A 17,982-nucleotide genomic window follows, 5' to 3' on the forward strand; every position below is an offset into this window, starting at 1 on the left:
TGGTTTAGTATCAAGTCTTCGCCACCGTCTCAACTAGGGTTGCCAACTGTCCCGGGTTGGCCGGGATCGTCCCGGAATTGAAACTCTTGTACAGGATCCCGGTTGAAGCTTGTCCGGGACGCGCAATGTCCCGGATTATTTAGAAAAATCAATCGAGTAGCATCGAGGAGCCAACTTCCCGCACTATTTTTTTTTTTTGCTCTATGACTAAAAGAAGCTTTCGACTTTCATTCTGGACGGGAAAAAATTGTCCAGAAGAGTTTAAAAAAGATTTCGTTAACAAGCTATGACGATAACAAGATATGACGCCAATCATCATTAAATATTAACTTCCTTCAGGCCATATCTAGCTACTCCTTGTCCTCGAACTTGTTGAATCTTGTCCGATATAATAGGTATTGAAAATCCATTAAAACATAATATATAAACAGAAAGGAGATACCTACCTACCTGTATTTTTTTCATTTTTCAACACAGGTAAATAATCTGCGAGGATGTAGGTAATAGAAGGAGAAAGCAATATAATGGTTATCTAAAGCAGATGTTCTCATACTATCAACAGGTAGATTTATTTTATTTATATTAAACAAATTTTCTTTCGACTATTTCCGATACTAATAAGATCATATGGGCCTCCACGAGTGGAGGTTTGTATTAACATATTTTGTTTTTACGAGAAATAGATACCAGCCACTTGCTCAACATGTTAGGTCCATACTCTGACCTATACACAAATTGTAAAAAACAATATGTGTACTTACCAGACCCAGGATTCGAACCTAGGACCCACTGCGTTATAGGCCGACGCTTAAGCCCCTTGGCCATCGTGGGACTGATAAATATGAATACATACTGTCAAATGGGAATCTTGTAATACTTATTATAAATTGATTCTTAAACGTTATGTATACCGTGACGTCTCGTAGGTGTAGGTAGGTCATGCGTTCCTTAGGGGCAGCACACTACAAAAGTCGGCGAATGAAGGAATTATTACAATGTTTGAGAGCAATGGCGGTTTTCCATGAAGCAGACTATATGATCGCGTCGTTAGAAAGTGCCGAAATCTTAACTTAAAAAATAATGGAAGTGTAAAATCACCATATTTTTCTCAAGGGGGCCTCCAAACCCCCAACGCCTAGGATACATAAAACAATAGTCTAATTCTCTGTAGATGCGCTTTGTATTTCTTGCTGACCGCCATTAAGAAGTTGTAAACTGTAAAAAAATAAGTTTCAAAACCTTGTTCCATGCGGCTGGCTTTTGCATTTCTATCTTAATAATGTGTTATGCGCTCAATACTTATAAATATTATAATTTGAATCATTATAGTAGGTCTTGGATTCAATACTTTAGCGGGTAAGAAGGAAGATTATGAAGGGGCACAGTCACAACTCACAAGCACACAACCACATTGCCAAAACAGCACAACGCCTGCGCGTTTTTCAACAAATTGGTGGATGACAGGTTCAGCAAAGTTGATGACTTGTATATTGAATTTAATGAAGTTCCTTTCTACTTTTAGTCGATTAAATTGTGAATCATCATCGGAGTCGACAATGCGATTAGTTGGCTGCAGAGGGTGCCTTTTTATGAAATAATGATGACATTAACGAACTAAAAAAATCAATCGACGCCATCTTATGCGACGATTTTTGGCATTCGACTGTATGTTGAATGACAGTTAAAAGTCAATTAATTGATAAGTGGGAAACATATTTAAACAAAGTTGATTAAACTGTAAGCTGAATTGAACGTAGTCAATGCCCTATCTACTTTTGTCGGTCTATCAGTCAATCATTATTCGAGTCAACTTGTAGCCTAGCAAATTATTGACTACAATTAACTCACGTGACATTTGTTTGATACCCTCCCCCCCTATATCCGTAATCCATCCACTAGCATCTTCAAATTACAGTCCACTGCAAAAAGCGCCACCTACAATAAATAATCATATTCAAAATACAGCTCAACGACAAAAATCACCACACGAAAACACGGTATTATTAATTTCGACTAACGATTCAACTAATATTGATAATATGTAGGAATATTCCTTTCAATTTCATTTTTATTACATCCAACAGTCAGTTGAGCAACAAAATCGACACGTGCAAACGCGGCAATATTTTACTTTAAAGTCAATTCACTCCGGTTGGTTACTGCTGCACTTGTATACATTGAATCCTCATATACCTACCTATAATAATATGATCCTATCACCTTTAATAAAATTATCTAACAACATAGATCACCGCCATCTTTAGATTAATAAAGCCTGAGCATAACGTTTTGCACAAGCAACGAGTGGTCCACTTTTCAGCTGTTAAAATCAGATCCCAGATTGCTTGTTGCTCGTTTAAAATTGAATTATAAAAAAAAAAAATTCAAATATATTAATTATCAGTGTTATTAATAACTAATATACATTCCTGTTATTCATCAGCTGTCAAAATCAGACTAGTCCTTCACACAAAAAATTCAAATATATTAATTATCAGTGTTATTAATAACTAATATACATTCCTGTTATTCATCAGCTGTCAAAGTCAGACTAGTCCTTCACACAAAAACCGGTGGTAATATCGATTTCCAAAAAATATGTAGTATTTATTACATTACATTTGTAGAAGGCTAGTGCATTATTTATCATGTAACTTAGCTATTCAAATCAAACCATTCTCTGTGTGAACACGACAGACGCGTCAGTATGAGCACTCTATAGAGTATAGAACAATGACAGGTCATCCATAGAAAACAACGGGAGGGGCGGAAAAAGTAGGACCAGTCATTGTGAATGTATCGGCTTTCTACTCAAGTCGGCAATGTCCTATCACCTTTAATAAAAATTATCTAACAACATAGATACATATCACATGTAGGTATCTACCTACCTATCTAATAAGGTGCCATTAAGTCTGTGCTAAATTCGATTCCCGGAAAAAATAATATACATAATAAATAATTCTAACCATTTAAATTAATTGTCATTAATTTTAAAGTTACAGAGCCGCTGACATAAATTACGGCCGACAACTTACGAATATTTCCGAACGCATCCGACAGCCGTGAATCAAAAACGAGGAAAGGTAAAATTAATTTAGTACATTGCCAACGGTCGGTTGTGTTGTTTATCGCCCGACGAACCGCGATTTACCGGCTTTTTTTGACGTACAAATAATTCGACACGCGTGCGCTGTTTATTTGTTGAAATTATCCCCAAATCTGACACAATACTAGTCGATTGATACTGAAAGTGAATAATTTGACAGTTGGTTAGTATTTTATGCAGTGTTAAAAGAGTTGTTTCAATCACAAGTGGGGTAAATTGCTAAATTAATTGGAGCGAAAAGTCAAATGTTTCCGCGAAGTGCCAACATTTATCATTTTTGCGAATTGGCTTTTTAATCGATTCCTAGTATTGTTGCCGTTAAAAAAGTAGAAATTTTGTTAAAAAATCAATATAAACAGTGTTTACGTTAAATTGAAGTGTTCTATTATTGTTTTTTTGCAGCGGATAAAGTTTTTACATTCGTTTTAAAGTGACGTCATTTTATATATATTTTTATATACAATACATTCTGGGTTTTATCGGCTGTTTTTAACTACAGGTAAATAAAATACATTCTATATAAACTTTTTTAATCTTAATTTATGAATTATTCTATTATCTAAATGTTTTGGGAACATTTATTATGTAGGTATACACAGAAAAGATTAATGAATATAATTCAGATAGGCTACATTTTGAAGCAGACTTTTGAATGTGTTGTGTCCTACGAAAATGAAACACACATTATAGACGTGCAATAGTGTGTGTTGCAATCTTCAAATACACCAATATTGAATGAGTGTCAGTGCATTCACCGAGACTGCAGTTGTCAGAATGAAGGACAATCGTATTCTTGACACGTGCTTAAGTTTATCCCATATTTATTGATTTTTATAGCGTTGGGAAGGGGGACGTTAACAAAATCTATCTGCCTAGCCGGCAGGAATAAACAAGGGTGCTAAGCACAGAACATATTAATAAATAAAATTAAGATATTCTATACCCCAAGTACAAGAGTTTTGAATGTGGTGTGTCCTACAAAAATGAAAAACACATTATAGACGTGCAATAGTGTGTGTTTCAACCTTCAAATACACCAATATTGAATGAGCGTTAGTGCATAAACTGAGCGTGTCCGGAAACTTGTACGTATGCAGTTCGCCGTATCACACTTCACTGTGATATATTTTATGGTCATATATTAAAGACCGTCTAACCTCTTTGGGTCGTATAGTAGTAACATAAAATTCGTGTCTAAATAAAACACGGTTCTTGTCAGTTTACACTTTACAGAAAGACAGTAGCAAACGAATTTTAAAAATAGCCGATATAGTGGATTATTTGTTATGTTGTTATGGTTTTCAGATCAGCTATGAAAATTTAATTAATGTTCATATTGAATGTAATAAAATTTTCCGATAAGAAAGCTCACGGCGAACTGTGCCACGGTGAAATGTTTAACGTACAATTTACATGGAACCTAAACCGAGAGCAGTTGTCAGCATGAAGTACAATCGTACCTATTCTTGACACGTGTTTAAGTTTACCTATCTCATATTCTTCCACAATCGAGATCGGTTGCCTGTTACTCCACACCCGTTAGGTATTTCAGTTCCCATTACTTAGGTATGTGTTCCGTGTTTAACTAGTTTGACGTCAAATTAAGATTTATGTTTGTCAGTTTTATTATGGTGAAAAACAAAATTAATATCCCAACAAAAAATACATACCTACTTCCACACAGTTGTTAGCTATTCAGATTATTTTACAAACTATGCAGTTGTGAGTTTAAGGACACGGATGCCTGAGGCCATGGCCCCCACATCCTGAAGCGGGCCCCCAGGCTAGGATCTTTGACGGCCCCCTACCTATCGCTAAAGATAAAGGCAGTGTGACGCTCTACGGTAGCGTTTTCCAAATGGTGTACGCGGTAAAATTAATGTGTATACCTACCTATTTAGTGTTTTTTGTATATTTGAATGTCTATTTGAATTATGGAATTGTCGAGTTATCGACAGACAATTAAAAATTGTATCGTACAACCACATAATTTTAAATAATAATAATATTGAAGATAAATAGCGCCGCTGGCGACTTTTTTTTACTATTCGAGAGAATTTGTGATGTGTCTTTAAATCACTTATCTGGTCGATTCGCCACGCCGGGCCCACCCTTGTGGGGGCCATGACCTAGGTATTATAGCGCAAAGTGTTCAACCAGTATGTGCTTCCCGTGATCACATATGCGTGTGAAACATGGACCCTAAGTAAAAGAGAGATCCAGAAACTTAGAGTAGCACAACGTGGTATGGAGAGGTGCATGCTGGGCTAAGGAAGGAAGCAGACAACGGTTTGCGATGTAATAGAGTTTATTAAAAGCCTTAAATAGAGATGGGCTGGACACATAGCTCGAAGAAGAGGCAATCGTTGGACAAATCTAGTCATCCAGTGGTATCCAAGAAGTACAAAACGTCCGCAAGGTAGACCTAGAGGCCGCTGGATCGATGAAATGATAAAGTTCTGCGGAAGTACGTGGCAAAACAACGCACAGGACCGAGAGAAGTAGAAGCAGCTTGAAGATGCCTTCAGTGGATAGATTCAGGCTGATGATGATGACTATAGCCACATCTCGAAAGCTTCAACTCTCAGTGACATCTCTTGGTTTAGTATCAAATACTATGTAATGCGGAACCATAATTATTATAATATTTAGGAATATATTGTAGGCACTTACCTATAAACATAATATGACGCCACAATTCACCTACCTAATGAGGAAGTTTTTTACTCAAATTTACCGTATTTCTAATTTGTATGAGTCAATATTAATATTTAGCCAAGTGGGGGATCTATTTTGTTTAGAAATGGCATGTCTTGAAGTTACCTGTTTATCTTAAAATGCATATCTAATTAATATTTAATTTAATAAGGTCTATTATAATATAGAGTCAGTTTGAGTTTGAACCCATCCATTTATCCGGTTTTTCCTAGACTAAAAACTATCATTGACGTATTCAGGTAAAGGTAAAAATTTCCAATGTCTACGAAAATTGATCAGCACCTATGTAGGTAGGTATTTAAAAAGTTTTCCTTGTGTACTTACTTACCAAAATTGACGCAGAAAACGTATAGTAGAACATCTTTATAACAGAAGATGGTGACGGGTGTCCATTAAAGCCGAATGTCCGTTATATAAAAACAAAAATAAAATCCTGTTTATTTGTCTTCGGATGATATATATATATATATAAATACAGATACACCCATTAATGTTCAATGTCAACGCGCTTGCTTTTGGTAATCCTGCTTTGAAAATACAATCAAGTTTTGTTTCCAATTTTTCAGTATGCTGTTTTATTTTAAATCGTTTTTACGGTTTGTACGGTACATGTTCAAACACGCGCGTCAACATGATCTTATTCTCTACTTCAGTTATCGTTTATCTTATGGCTACGGCCGTATGCTGTAGCTTAACCACTGGGAAATGCTAATAGAAATAGCGTATTTCAAAAAAAATACTACCTTATTCTTAGGTCAATAATTATTATAAAACAATCATTATTCGTAGGATGTTTTATCACATTTGAATGGTCAAAGACATAGCTTATAATTAGTATCTTTAGAATTATCTTCAAATGTGGTAATCTTGTCCATTTTTTGAATAATAAAATGCCTAATTCTTGTAAAATTTGGGATCGTAGAGATTATAAATATAATTTTTATCGTAAATATTTCACTATAATAATGTCAACATAAATTTGACTGATGGTTTTATAAATGCGTTTAAAAATTAATAAATCTAAAAAATCTTAACACAACTTCACAAGGATGTACTGAAATATGACTATATTCTAAAACATTAGATCGAGAGGTTTAAAAGAATACTATTATATGTAATAAAAATACTTTATGCAGTCATTAAATATTTAAAATAAATATTAAGGATAATAAGGCTTCAAAATTATATAAAAATAGATTATCTACAACGTTTAAGGAATTTTCATTTTGATCTTCGTTGGGCATGTGGGCCCTAACCCCCTATTAAATTATGTTATCCCCGAAACTTGTTTTTAATGTTTATATATTAATGAAATTAATCAATACATTTTTCTTGTTGTTCCAGGTGGATCAATAGCAACACTGTTCATAAGTAATTATTATAATTCCTTGCAAATCAATCGAATCTATTTTTATAACAATAATGTTAGCTGATAAAAAACCAGTAAGTTCATATCTAATCGTTTTTTAAATAGATAACATTTTCAATCACCGCGCAGTTTAATTCCGGGGAATCCCCGAGCATAAAGACATATATTTACTCAGCTACGTCACGGAAATGAAATCCAACATGACGGCATCAGACAATAATTCAATGTTTGACAGACTTCAAAGATCCGCATTATTAAATTCAAAAGAAAATAGCATCACTGCATCAGAAAAAATGTGTCAAAACAGTGCAAGAAGAAGTGGTTCCAAGTTATCTCTCGTAGTGCTATGGGTGTTTGTTTTCGTCGAGGCGCTGGCTGGAGTGTCAGGTCTGGTGGATTACTGCTCCACCAACACCTTCCAGACCAACTCCACGTGGCTGCAGTTCACAAAAGAAGTCAGCTCCACGGAGTATGCCGTTGTTAAGAAGTTCAAGAGTCTTCATTGCTGTGCCAAGGGATACAGGAGTATTGAATGGTGAGTGTTTTAATTTTGTTACAATAATCTCTTATTTTTTAGTGGCTTGTCTTCGTCGACTATTATTGATGAATGACGATGTTGTAGAGACGAACTGTCTGAGATTCTTCAGCCATTAAAATATAATAGTTATTTATTGCACCATGACAGTAACGAAGACTGCCTGTTAGAGATAAAATGTACCTAAGAAATAGTGGATTACCTAGGTACCATGTTTGATTCTAAGTTGAGCAATATGGGCATCCATATAATGGACGTTGACCACTTGCTCAACCTATTAGGTCCATATACTCTGGATCCAAGCAACATGTGACTTTGCCAGATCTGAGATTCGTACCTGAGATAACCTAATATAGCAAACAATTGATAACGTAACCATTGATACCATTACAAAAATACACTGGGACAGTTATAAACATAATGAAAGCACAACAGTGCGTTTCCTTATGGGTATGGTTGTTAGAAGGTATCGTACCTTCCAGAGTATGGAGAAATGTGGGGGAAACTTAAACAAGTTACAAGAAATGAAAATATAAATAATTCTACAGGTTTTTTAAAACGTTTTCTTTGATAGATATTTCGGTTGTAACACCATTATCAAAACTATCTTGTCTTAGTCTTGATAATGGTGTTACAACCGAAATATCTATCAAAGAAAACGTTTTTAAATTTTCTGTTGAATCATATAAACTTGACTTGCTAGCTTAAACGATCAAAAAAAATTGTACTTGATAGAAATAATACTGAAATGTCATTTTGATTTCCATAGTGACGCACGTATATATTAATAATTTGGTTGCTATGACCCCAGACCCCTAGCAACCAATAATAGTGGATCGGATTACGGATTTCTTCCGAAATAACTTTTCATAAAAAACAGAATTAACTAAAAATTAATTCAATTCTACTTAAAGATGGCTAAAAGTATTTAAAAAATGCATTTGCATCGTGTTCTGATGTATTCTAAAAGTTTCAAATGTCTAGCTAGTCGGGAAGTTGGTTAAAAATCGATTGCAAGATTTGTACTGGATAAACAACCACCGGACAAATAAGAATACGACCTAATAAAAACGTTGTAAAATGGACGTTTGCAAATTCGTAACAAATATAATATTTAAGTAGATACCTAACCGTCCTAACCTATGAGTAATATTTTACTATTATTTTCCAGCATTTCTTATTTTTATTTTCAATGGCCGTTCAGAATTCTGACAGTTAATATTTATTGTATTAATGTTTTTGACAATGGCATTAATAACGAGAAATCGAACAATGAGGAACGACGGTAGACATTTTGGATTTCTCACAAAATTTCACACTTTTACCATTCTTGCAGTCACTACCTAAGTCCTAAACAGTAGCGGCGCTGAACTTTTGGCAGTCGAGTGAAAAATACAAAACCTGGGAGACTTTCAAGTGTGATTGCCCCGAGACCTAAGAAATCTCATTGATAATATTATATATTTAAATTCTTTGTTGGTTTATAGTCCATTTAAGCCTCAATTACATTGAGCTTCTTTACGAGCTGTGCGTTGGCGAATTTATAATCTGCCTGTAAACTCGCCCAGTGTAATCATCGAACAAGCTAACATGTTCCATGATTACACTGGGCGACTTTACAGGCAGATTATAAATTCGCCAAAAAACAGCTCGTAAAGAAGCTCAATGTAATTGAGGCTTTACGTTTAGTGTTGGTATAGTACGTTACCTAATCTAACCTTACCTTACATTAGGTACCTACCAGCGGCGAAGAATGGTGGAGTGGTGCAGTTTGCCGATTTCACTATATTGTATCGGAAATATATGGCCGTACAATAAAGACCGTCCAACCTCTTTGGGTCGTATATTACTGACATAAAACTCAAGTCTAATGCGTCAATTACATTTAGCTACTTTACGACCTGTTTGTAAAGTCGCCCAGTGTCATCATTGAAAAAACTAACAAGCAGATTGTAAATAATCTACCGAGAAAAGTTGAAAGCCGGTCAACTTTACACGCTACACGCCGCGGTGCGCCGGCGTGTGGGCCTGCTGGCTTGTGGCTTCTCAGCGAATGGAAAGTGTTGTGTGTCATCATCACAATCGCAGTAGCTGAATCGCCCGCTTTCAAATTCGCCACAAACAGCTCGTAAAGTAGCTCAATGTAATCGACGCATAAATAAAATACGGTTCTTGTCGGTTTTGTTAGAACTCCACAGCCTACGTCCACTGTGGTGGTTTGGTTGAGCAGGGTTTAATTGGTTTTTTTAAAACTAACCAGCAAAATCGTAATTTGTATTATTAGTTCAATGAAAACAAATAACTATCAAAGTTTAGAGTGTACCTAATATTTATGTCGGATTTGAGCACCTTTCCTTGGTTACATGTAAATTGTACGTAAAACATTTCACCGCGGCACCGTTAGCCATTAGCTTTCTTATCGGAAAGAGATGACCGTTTACTATACGGTCTCCAATTTTATTAGATTCAATATGAACATTCAATTTTCATAGCTGATTTTGGCAAAATTCAAGTATGAAAACCTAACCTAACATATACCGAGCAAAACTGTTAATGTGTCAATCGTTTAGAAACAACATTTTCGACCCTAAGCAATAAAATCCGACCGGGCAGTTAAATAGACCGATGCCACGGGAATCGGATTACGTTTATGACACTAGTTAAGTGTCAAGTACCTAATTGATGTTTTCACCGACAAAATTGAAAAAGTATCCACGCATATGGTTGAAATTACATGTATAAAATCCAAGCTTTGTGAAGTCAGTAGGTACCTATCAGCGCGGGTGGCTCAACACTTCATTACAATAAACAACTTCTTTTGTAGTTTATGAATGCCATGCTTGTTTCGGGGTTTTTACGATACGGTTTACAGATGTTTTACAACGTTTTTCTTAGCTCGTATTCTTATTTGTCCGGTGGTTCTTTGTCCGGTACAAATCTTTCAATCGATTTTTAACTAACTTCCCGACTAGCTAGACATTTTTAGAATATATCAGAACACGGTGCCAATGCATTTTTTTTATACTTTTAGCCATCTTTAAGTAGAATTGAATTCATTTTCAGTTAATTCTGTTTTGTATGAAAAGTTATTTCGACACCATTATTGGTTGGGTTCCTAGCAACTAAATTAATAATATATACGTGCGTTACTCACATTACTCACTCAAATTGATATTTCAGTATCATTTCTATCAAATACAATTTTTTTTGAACGTTTAAGCTAGTCAAGTCAAGTTTATATTATGATTCAACAGAAAATTTAAAAACGTTGTATATAAAAAGTTATTTTTATCTTGTAATTATTATGTTGTATGCTTAAATAGAACGTGGCGCGAAAAATGTTATATAACGATATAACAAGTAATGCTTTTAACGAGCAAATTCAGTCGGTCCAATCGTCCTCGTAATAACCAAGTTCGACTGTATTTCGTCTTTCTTAGATAGGTTTAAGTAAGGTGCACTTTCCTACTCTAAGTTCTAAGTACCTACCTACTTGGTAAACACCTCTATTGCTCACCTTTGGCAGCAGGGCACAACACACCTTTTCAATCCATCGCAATAAATAACAACAAAGCTTACCTACTTCTGAATGGTTTGCAGAAGAGACCCTCATCTTTGTACCCTATTGTCATTTTTTTCTCTACCTTCAAGTTGAAACTTGCGACGGCTTTGTAATAGAATGATAATAAATTGTTGAAAATCTGAAATTCCAGGTAAACTGAATTATTATTATGTTGTATCTCGATTTTATTGGATGCGCTTGTTAGTATTATGAAAGGTGTGCTTTTGTATTTATTTAAACAGGGGTGGATGGTGGAAAATCGTTTCTTTGTCACCCCATTGATGGCACAGTAGCGATTATTTGAATTTATTAATATGTAATGTAGTATTAAAACTATGCTATATTCCGGATTGTAACAAAATAAATATTTACATTGTCACAGCTGCTGTCAGATATTTATTCTTATTGTGCCATCCCATGGCGGAGATCGGCCACGACGTCGTCTGCTACCCGGAACAGTTCAGTGGAGCTGCACTCGTACCAATCACGGAGGTTCTTAAGCCACGTAATGCGGCGCCGTCCTCGCTACATGTTATTGTATAATATGTGCTTTTCGGTAACCGAACAAAACAGAACAGCCAGGGGGAAAATGAAACCTTAATTTTTGTGGAATCTATTTAGGTTGGGTTAGGTCATTATTTCGTTGTACCTAGTCACCCAATCATTTTGAACATATTATATTGATTAAGATGAGATATCCTAAGCTTGCCGGCAAAGTCCCGTTTATTTGAGGCTTTCTAGCGATTAGGTATGCAGAAATTAGGTATATAATTTGATTTATTATGGCGTATTGAAAATCTGTGCTATTAAAAATCTATCAACATAATAGAGTTAGAACAATTTCAATATTAAATTAATATTTTTCCTGAAAGGTCATAGTTATATTATTGTTGTTCTGTTTTGTCATGGAACCACTTGCTTTTCATGTTAATTATGCTGTGAACGTGTTGAATTTATAAATTGTAAAGATCTCAATGTGCAAATAATGCCATTGATTCTTTCGTGTTGTTCGCTTTTACAATTTAATAAGAATTGCTGGAAAACATTATTAGTTTAAAGTCGTTGACGACTTTATCAGACGACGAGTATTTAAGTATTTTCCACGAAAAGGCGGGAAATTACTACTTACTTTGTTGGCAATCACTAAATATTTTAACAATAACGAGGGAAAAGCCCCGGATAAAGTATAATAACCATTATTGGTTTAATGCAAGTAAAACCACCCGGATTACCATTAAAATATTGCCAATAAAAGAGGTATAATTTTTTTCGCGATATTACCTCCTACGGTTGGGTCAAGACTCTCCAAAATTGAGACAATTTAAATGGGAAATCATCACATATTCACCATAATTCGGATAATTAATATCAATATAAAAAAAAATATATAACTTCGGATATTGATATGTTCCACTTACGTTAGAGTGAATTCAGGTGGACGTTGTTTTAAGTTTTTAAGATAGGGTCTATCGATTGTTCACTCTGTGTGCTTCCATCTACTTTTACTTTTGATGCTTTATTTTATTTCTTTTCTTATTTTGTTTCTTATTTTATTACTTATTGTATTATTAAGTCACATTTCTCTGTATTTTTATTTTATGTCATATCGTGAACGCTTTGAATTTGTAATTTGTTGTGTTCATTATATGTAAAATAAATAAATTTAATTTGATTTGATAATAATTATTTTACTGGCCTGACACCAGTGGCGAAGGGTGACTTTTGAAAAGAGGTAGGCTGTGGAGATCTGAGAAAAAGAACACACTTGTCAGGTATACTTACGAGAAATAAGAAGATAAAACGATGTTACGACCGCACATCTACCAGAATGTGTCCGCACACATGTTTGCATCCCCCGCACAGTCCTCACACAAAAATATTGTAAAAGAAAGTTTCCTTTGCCAGATTTTAGTTTTGCTCGAATGCACGGAACCATCACATCACATGCACAACTCTTCGACTTATTTCTCGAAAGGAATTTTCTTGAAAAGAGGTGGACTTTTGAAAATAATTAAGGAAACACCCTAAGAACGAAAGAATAGGATTGAGATCGCTGAGCGCAAAAAAATTGGTTGCGATCTATTCAAAGTGCTAATTGATAATGTAATATTGACCATAAAAATAAATGCATCTATGCTTTCTGTAGGTACAAGATATTATTATTCATAATCATGTAAGTATCTAAAATACACAGATATTCTCGAAAGCTGGTGAAGTAAGAATTATGCGGTCGAGTTTGTCGAATAATGCGTGATGCAGTCATTAAAAAAGATTTTTTTTGACGAATTACGGAAGTTTTGGTTTCATACATTAATTGTTGATGAAAGTACGGATGTATACTAATTACAAATTGACTAATTCAATGAAACTTCAAAAACTTACTGACTGCGTTTAATTGAGATTTTAAATTACGTATTTTTACAAACATTTATACCTACACATCAAAAATCATTAGATATAATTTATTGTTAAGTATTTAATTAAACGCCATATAAAATATTTTGTTTAATTATCAAATTATTAATTATTTTGGACAAGGTGCAGTATGACAACAATATTATGCTCGAAGGTTTTAGGCTCTACGATAGGAGCCTACCATATTTCATACAATTCGATAGACCGACTGAGGTTACGTGACGTTAAGTCCATAATACGAAAAAATATCACAATTCCTTCACAAATAATCTGACATTTATTTACGTCAAGACAGATGGTGCGATGTGGTATATATTTTTGAAATCTTTGCAGATTGTTGTAACCTGTATAATATTCAGTGACGTCCCGAGACAAAATGCCGCCACATTTTTTTATACAGTACTTTTTATCATCGTTATTACTCAAATATCAAAGAAATTTAATGTGTTCTGTGGATACATTACTAACAAGTTATACTTACCTAGGTCGGTATACTACTAAATCAATGCCATCTCTGGTTCAATAGACAATATTGCGAGTCTACGGTTTCAGATAGGTACCTGCATTTAAAAATACACCTGAGAACTTCCAATACTCGCTAATTACTGGTAAACATATTTGGATAATTTTTAAATTAGGTATGCACGTCTCGTTGCTGTTCACCAAGAACGTGACGTGCAAGGACAACGGAAGTAAACTAGACATCGTGAACCCGGCGAAAAAATAAAGTCCTGTTAAACTTTAAATTTTTTTTTTTTTTTTCGACCATGTCCGATCCTGATAGGATCATATGGGCCTCCACAGAGTGGAGGTTTGTATTGACAGATTTTGTTTTTCACGAGAAATGGATGTCAGCCACTTGCTCAACCTATTAGGTCCATACCCTGACACACACAAATTGAAAAACAATTTTTTTTGTACTTGCCAGACCCAGGATTCGAACCCGGGACCCACGGCTTTGTAGTCCAACGCTTATGCAGTGCCTAATTATATTTTGTTTCCAACCAGTGATTATTACTAAGTTTAGGTAGCTTTCTATGTACCTATACCAAGTGCTTCCTCTCGATTTTCCGCCCTTTGGGTGACTGCCGCCCCCAAGTGACGCTCAATCTGCCTACCCACTCGGGACGTCACTGAATATATTCCTACATCATGGCCCCTACGAGAGGGGGGGGGGGGGGGGTGACAGGGCTCTAGCCTAGGGGCCCGGGCTCAGGAAGGACCCGGCGTGACGAGTCGACCGATCGTGATCGTGATCACAGACCACAAATTTGCTCAAACAGTAAAAAAAGTCAGTAAGCTTATTAATAATTTAAATATTCGATTGTACGATGCAATTTTCAACTGTGTGCCGATACTCGACAACTCCATAATTCAAATGGATGTACATATTAAAAATACAAAAAATCGCTAAAATTAAACCTTAATTTTACCGCGTACACCATGGAAAACGCTACTGTAGCGCGTCACACTGCCTTTACCATTAACGATAAGTACGGGGGCCGCCAAACATCCTAGCCTGGGGGCCCACTTCAGGATGTGGGGGCCATGTCCTACATAATATAATATACAACATCTGTCTTTGGCAAATTAAATTATTTTTATAGAAATTTAAATAATCAAGTGATTTTATAAATATTAATATAATATAATATGCAATTTAAAAATATTTTTCTTAAGAAGGTAGGCTTTAAATAATCGCCTTTTATGGAGTCTTATCCACTGGGGTATTAATTTAATCGGCTTGCAAAAACCTTTGTTTTAAATTTAAAGAGTGCATCCATTTTAAATTGCAGTACTGCGCTTTGACCTCCGTTCAAAGAGATTGTTAATAATTAATAATTAGTAGGTGAAGGTAAAATTGGGTCAATCAACGCGAAACAGCTAGCAACTAGGTATTTGACCCCACAACACAATTACAGGTAAAGCATTAGTGAGAATGAAAGGTAGCTGTGTACAATGGCGGCTGGTCTATTAGGTCATTTGGTCAATGACCCTCCAAAAATAAACATCTTACAATCTATGTAGGTTATAATCTAAGATGTAGGTACAATGTATTATAATAATTATCAGCTAACACGTCAAGGTGAGACGCACATGGACGGACGAACTGTGTGTATAAAATTCAAACAAACAGAATCCGCTTGGTCGCTATACTTTGGGTCATTTTGGAATACGCCGGGATAAAATATTTCTAATATTTCTCTTTCTCTCTCATTTTCCATATGTGAAACGGAGAAAGCACACATTTTGCCAGTCTTTTTTTTAATTTGTTTTTACGCAGCATAGGCAAGATTTTCGTCATTGTCCGAGAAAGAGATAACAATACATTTTTCAGTGTGTTAAAGGAAACAGGTATAAAACGTTGTTCTGTTATTAATTATTATTGCCTCGCGATTTCATCGAGCATGTTTTGTTTTACCTACCAAACATGCGATTTCATTGAGCATGTTTTGTTTTACCTACCAATTGTTTCAACCGTATTATTTTTATCTGGTTAACCTTTTTATATTTTTATTATTTCAAACTTCCTATTGTTGTCTGAAAGTTTCATATGCAATGTCATTGTTTGTTTTGTAATATTATAGTACTCTACCAAAAATAGCTTTTTAGTTTAGTTTAAATACAACCTTTGACTAAAACGCATCGACTGCATTCATTGTGTTAAACAGTTAAACCATTGTATAAATGTTACCCTTTAAAATGTAATCTGCTATAGGTATCAATCATAAAAGTAACCTTCTAATAAAATCAGTGGAAATATAAAAAGTGTTTATATATAAATGATCCCGCCATTTCATAACAGTACACAACACTTTTTCTGATAGTGACAGTTTAAAGAAAAATGAAGCTAAAAAGCTACGGAGTTTTTATTAAATATTTTTGATTGTTTGATGTGAAAATATACATTTTTTTGAAGGGTAAGTAGGTACCTATCTTTTCTATCTGACTATCTAACAATTTATAGCACTTCTTTTATAATGTTTAAAAAGCCAGTTTGCTATACGTCTTTTAAGTGTACAACGAAAAGGCAAATTAAAATAATATAAAATTATTTAAAACTGACCTCCCATATTATCTAGCAAAGAGCCGCCAATGGCTGTGTACATAATATATTAAATATTAAAACATAGTGCATAGGTATGACGTTATTACAGGGTTCAGTCTATCTAAACATGTGGTCCGCAACGTTTCTCTAATCTATGTATTATGTGCAGCTAATTCAAATTAATTGTAATATTATAAAACACATAAATAATAAACTATCAAGACAAACGAGTGTAGGCAGGTACTTACAGACCTACAAACTTATCTGAAGAATGGGATGCGGGAGCCACTGTCGAAAACTAACCATTCAAGACTCGTAACTGGACAAAATCTGACATTCGAATGACATTTTCAAAATGGCGTCCTATGGTAGTTCGTAGTACCATTTTTGGCCATTCTACAGATAAGTTTGTGGGTCTGTACCTAAGCAGGCCTGGTCTTAGAGCGAATGGACGGATTGTCCCTACGGTTCTTCGGGCAAAAATAAAATGATAGATTAAGGGGGAGAGGCATGCCAGCAGAGAACCTAGCGGAAAAATACGAAGCTTGCAATTTCAGATTTTTTTTTTGATAATTTACAATTTCAACTGTATTAATTAAATATGTATCTGAAAACATTAAAAAGATTTTTTTTTAATATAAAGATAAACTTACAATTGTAAAAAAAATGTAATAAAATTTGAATTCGTTGCAGGGTCACATCTTATTATTACATTATATTTTATGGTCATATTTATTATTAAAATTTAGTTTATTAAGTTTTCAATTTTTCGTCGTTCAGATTTTTGACTAATTCATCGTTTTAATATTTTTTATATTTATTTTGAAAAACATCGATTTTTATAAAAATATAAACGTGTATAACTTGAAGTCCTTCTTATGTATATCAAATCAAACTTCAATATTGGGACCATACCAATATTGAAGCTCGATTTGATGTAAATAAAAATGATTTCAAGTTATACACATTTATATTTTTATAAAAATCGATGTTTTTTAAAGTAAATATAAAAAATATTATAGGGACGTCACTGTCTCAGCATGGTCCCCTGCGTGCGCAGAAGAGAGTTGCAACAATGCTGAAGGTTTGATTTATGGCCGTATCTCAGTCGAGTCGATGTTGTACGTGGGCGGGCAAAGTCAAATTCTGTCACAGAATAATCATTTAAAAAAAAGCTCAAGTGTTACAAGATTGAGAAGCTCTGGTTGAATTACCAGGTCACGCG

General features: G+C 34.6%; 1 protein-coding gene across 1 annotated transcript in view; it reads left to right on the forward strand.

Annotated features, from left to right (window-relative positions):
• Nucleotides 1-3,088: 3,088 nt before the first annotated feature.
• Nucleotides 3,089-17,982, forward strand: part of LOC147068902 (interleukin-1 receptor accessory protein-like) — a 196,751-nt gene continuing 181,857 nt past the window's right edge. Inside the window, exons 1-2 of the mRNA XM_085951258.1 lie at nt 3,089-3,608; nt 7,172-7,731. Of these exons, the coding sequence (XP_085807384.1) occupies nt 7,385-7,731 (347 nt within the window). The 5' untranslated portion in view covers nt 3,089-3,608; nt 7,172-7,384. The remainder of the gene's footprint in view (nt 3,609-7,171; nt 7,732-17,982) is intronic.

Source organism: Rhyacophila brunnea, unplaced genomic scaffold (genome assembly GCF_057557595.1).
Source record: "Rhyacophila brunnea isolate RB1 unplaced genomic scaffold, BYU_Rbru_1.0 scaffold_24, whole genome shotgun sequence".
NCBI classification, from domain to species: domain Eukaryota; kingdom Metazoa; phylum Arthropoda; class Insecta; order Trichoptera; family Rhyacophilidae; genus Rhyacophila; species Rhyacophila brunnea.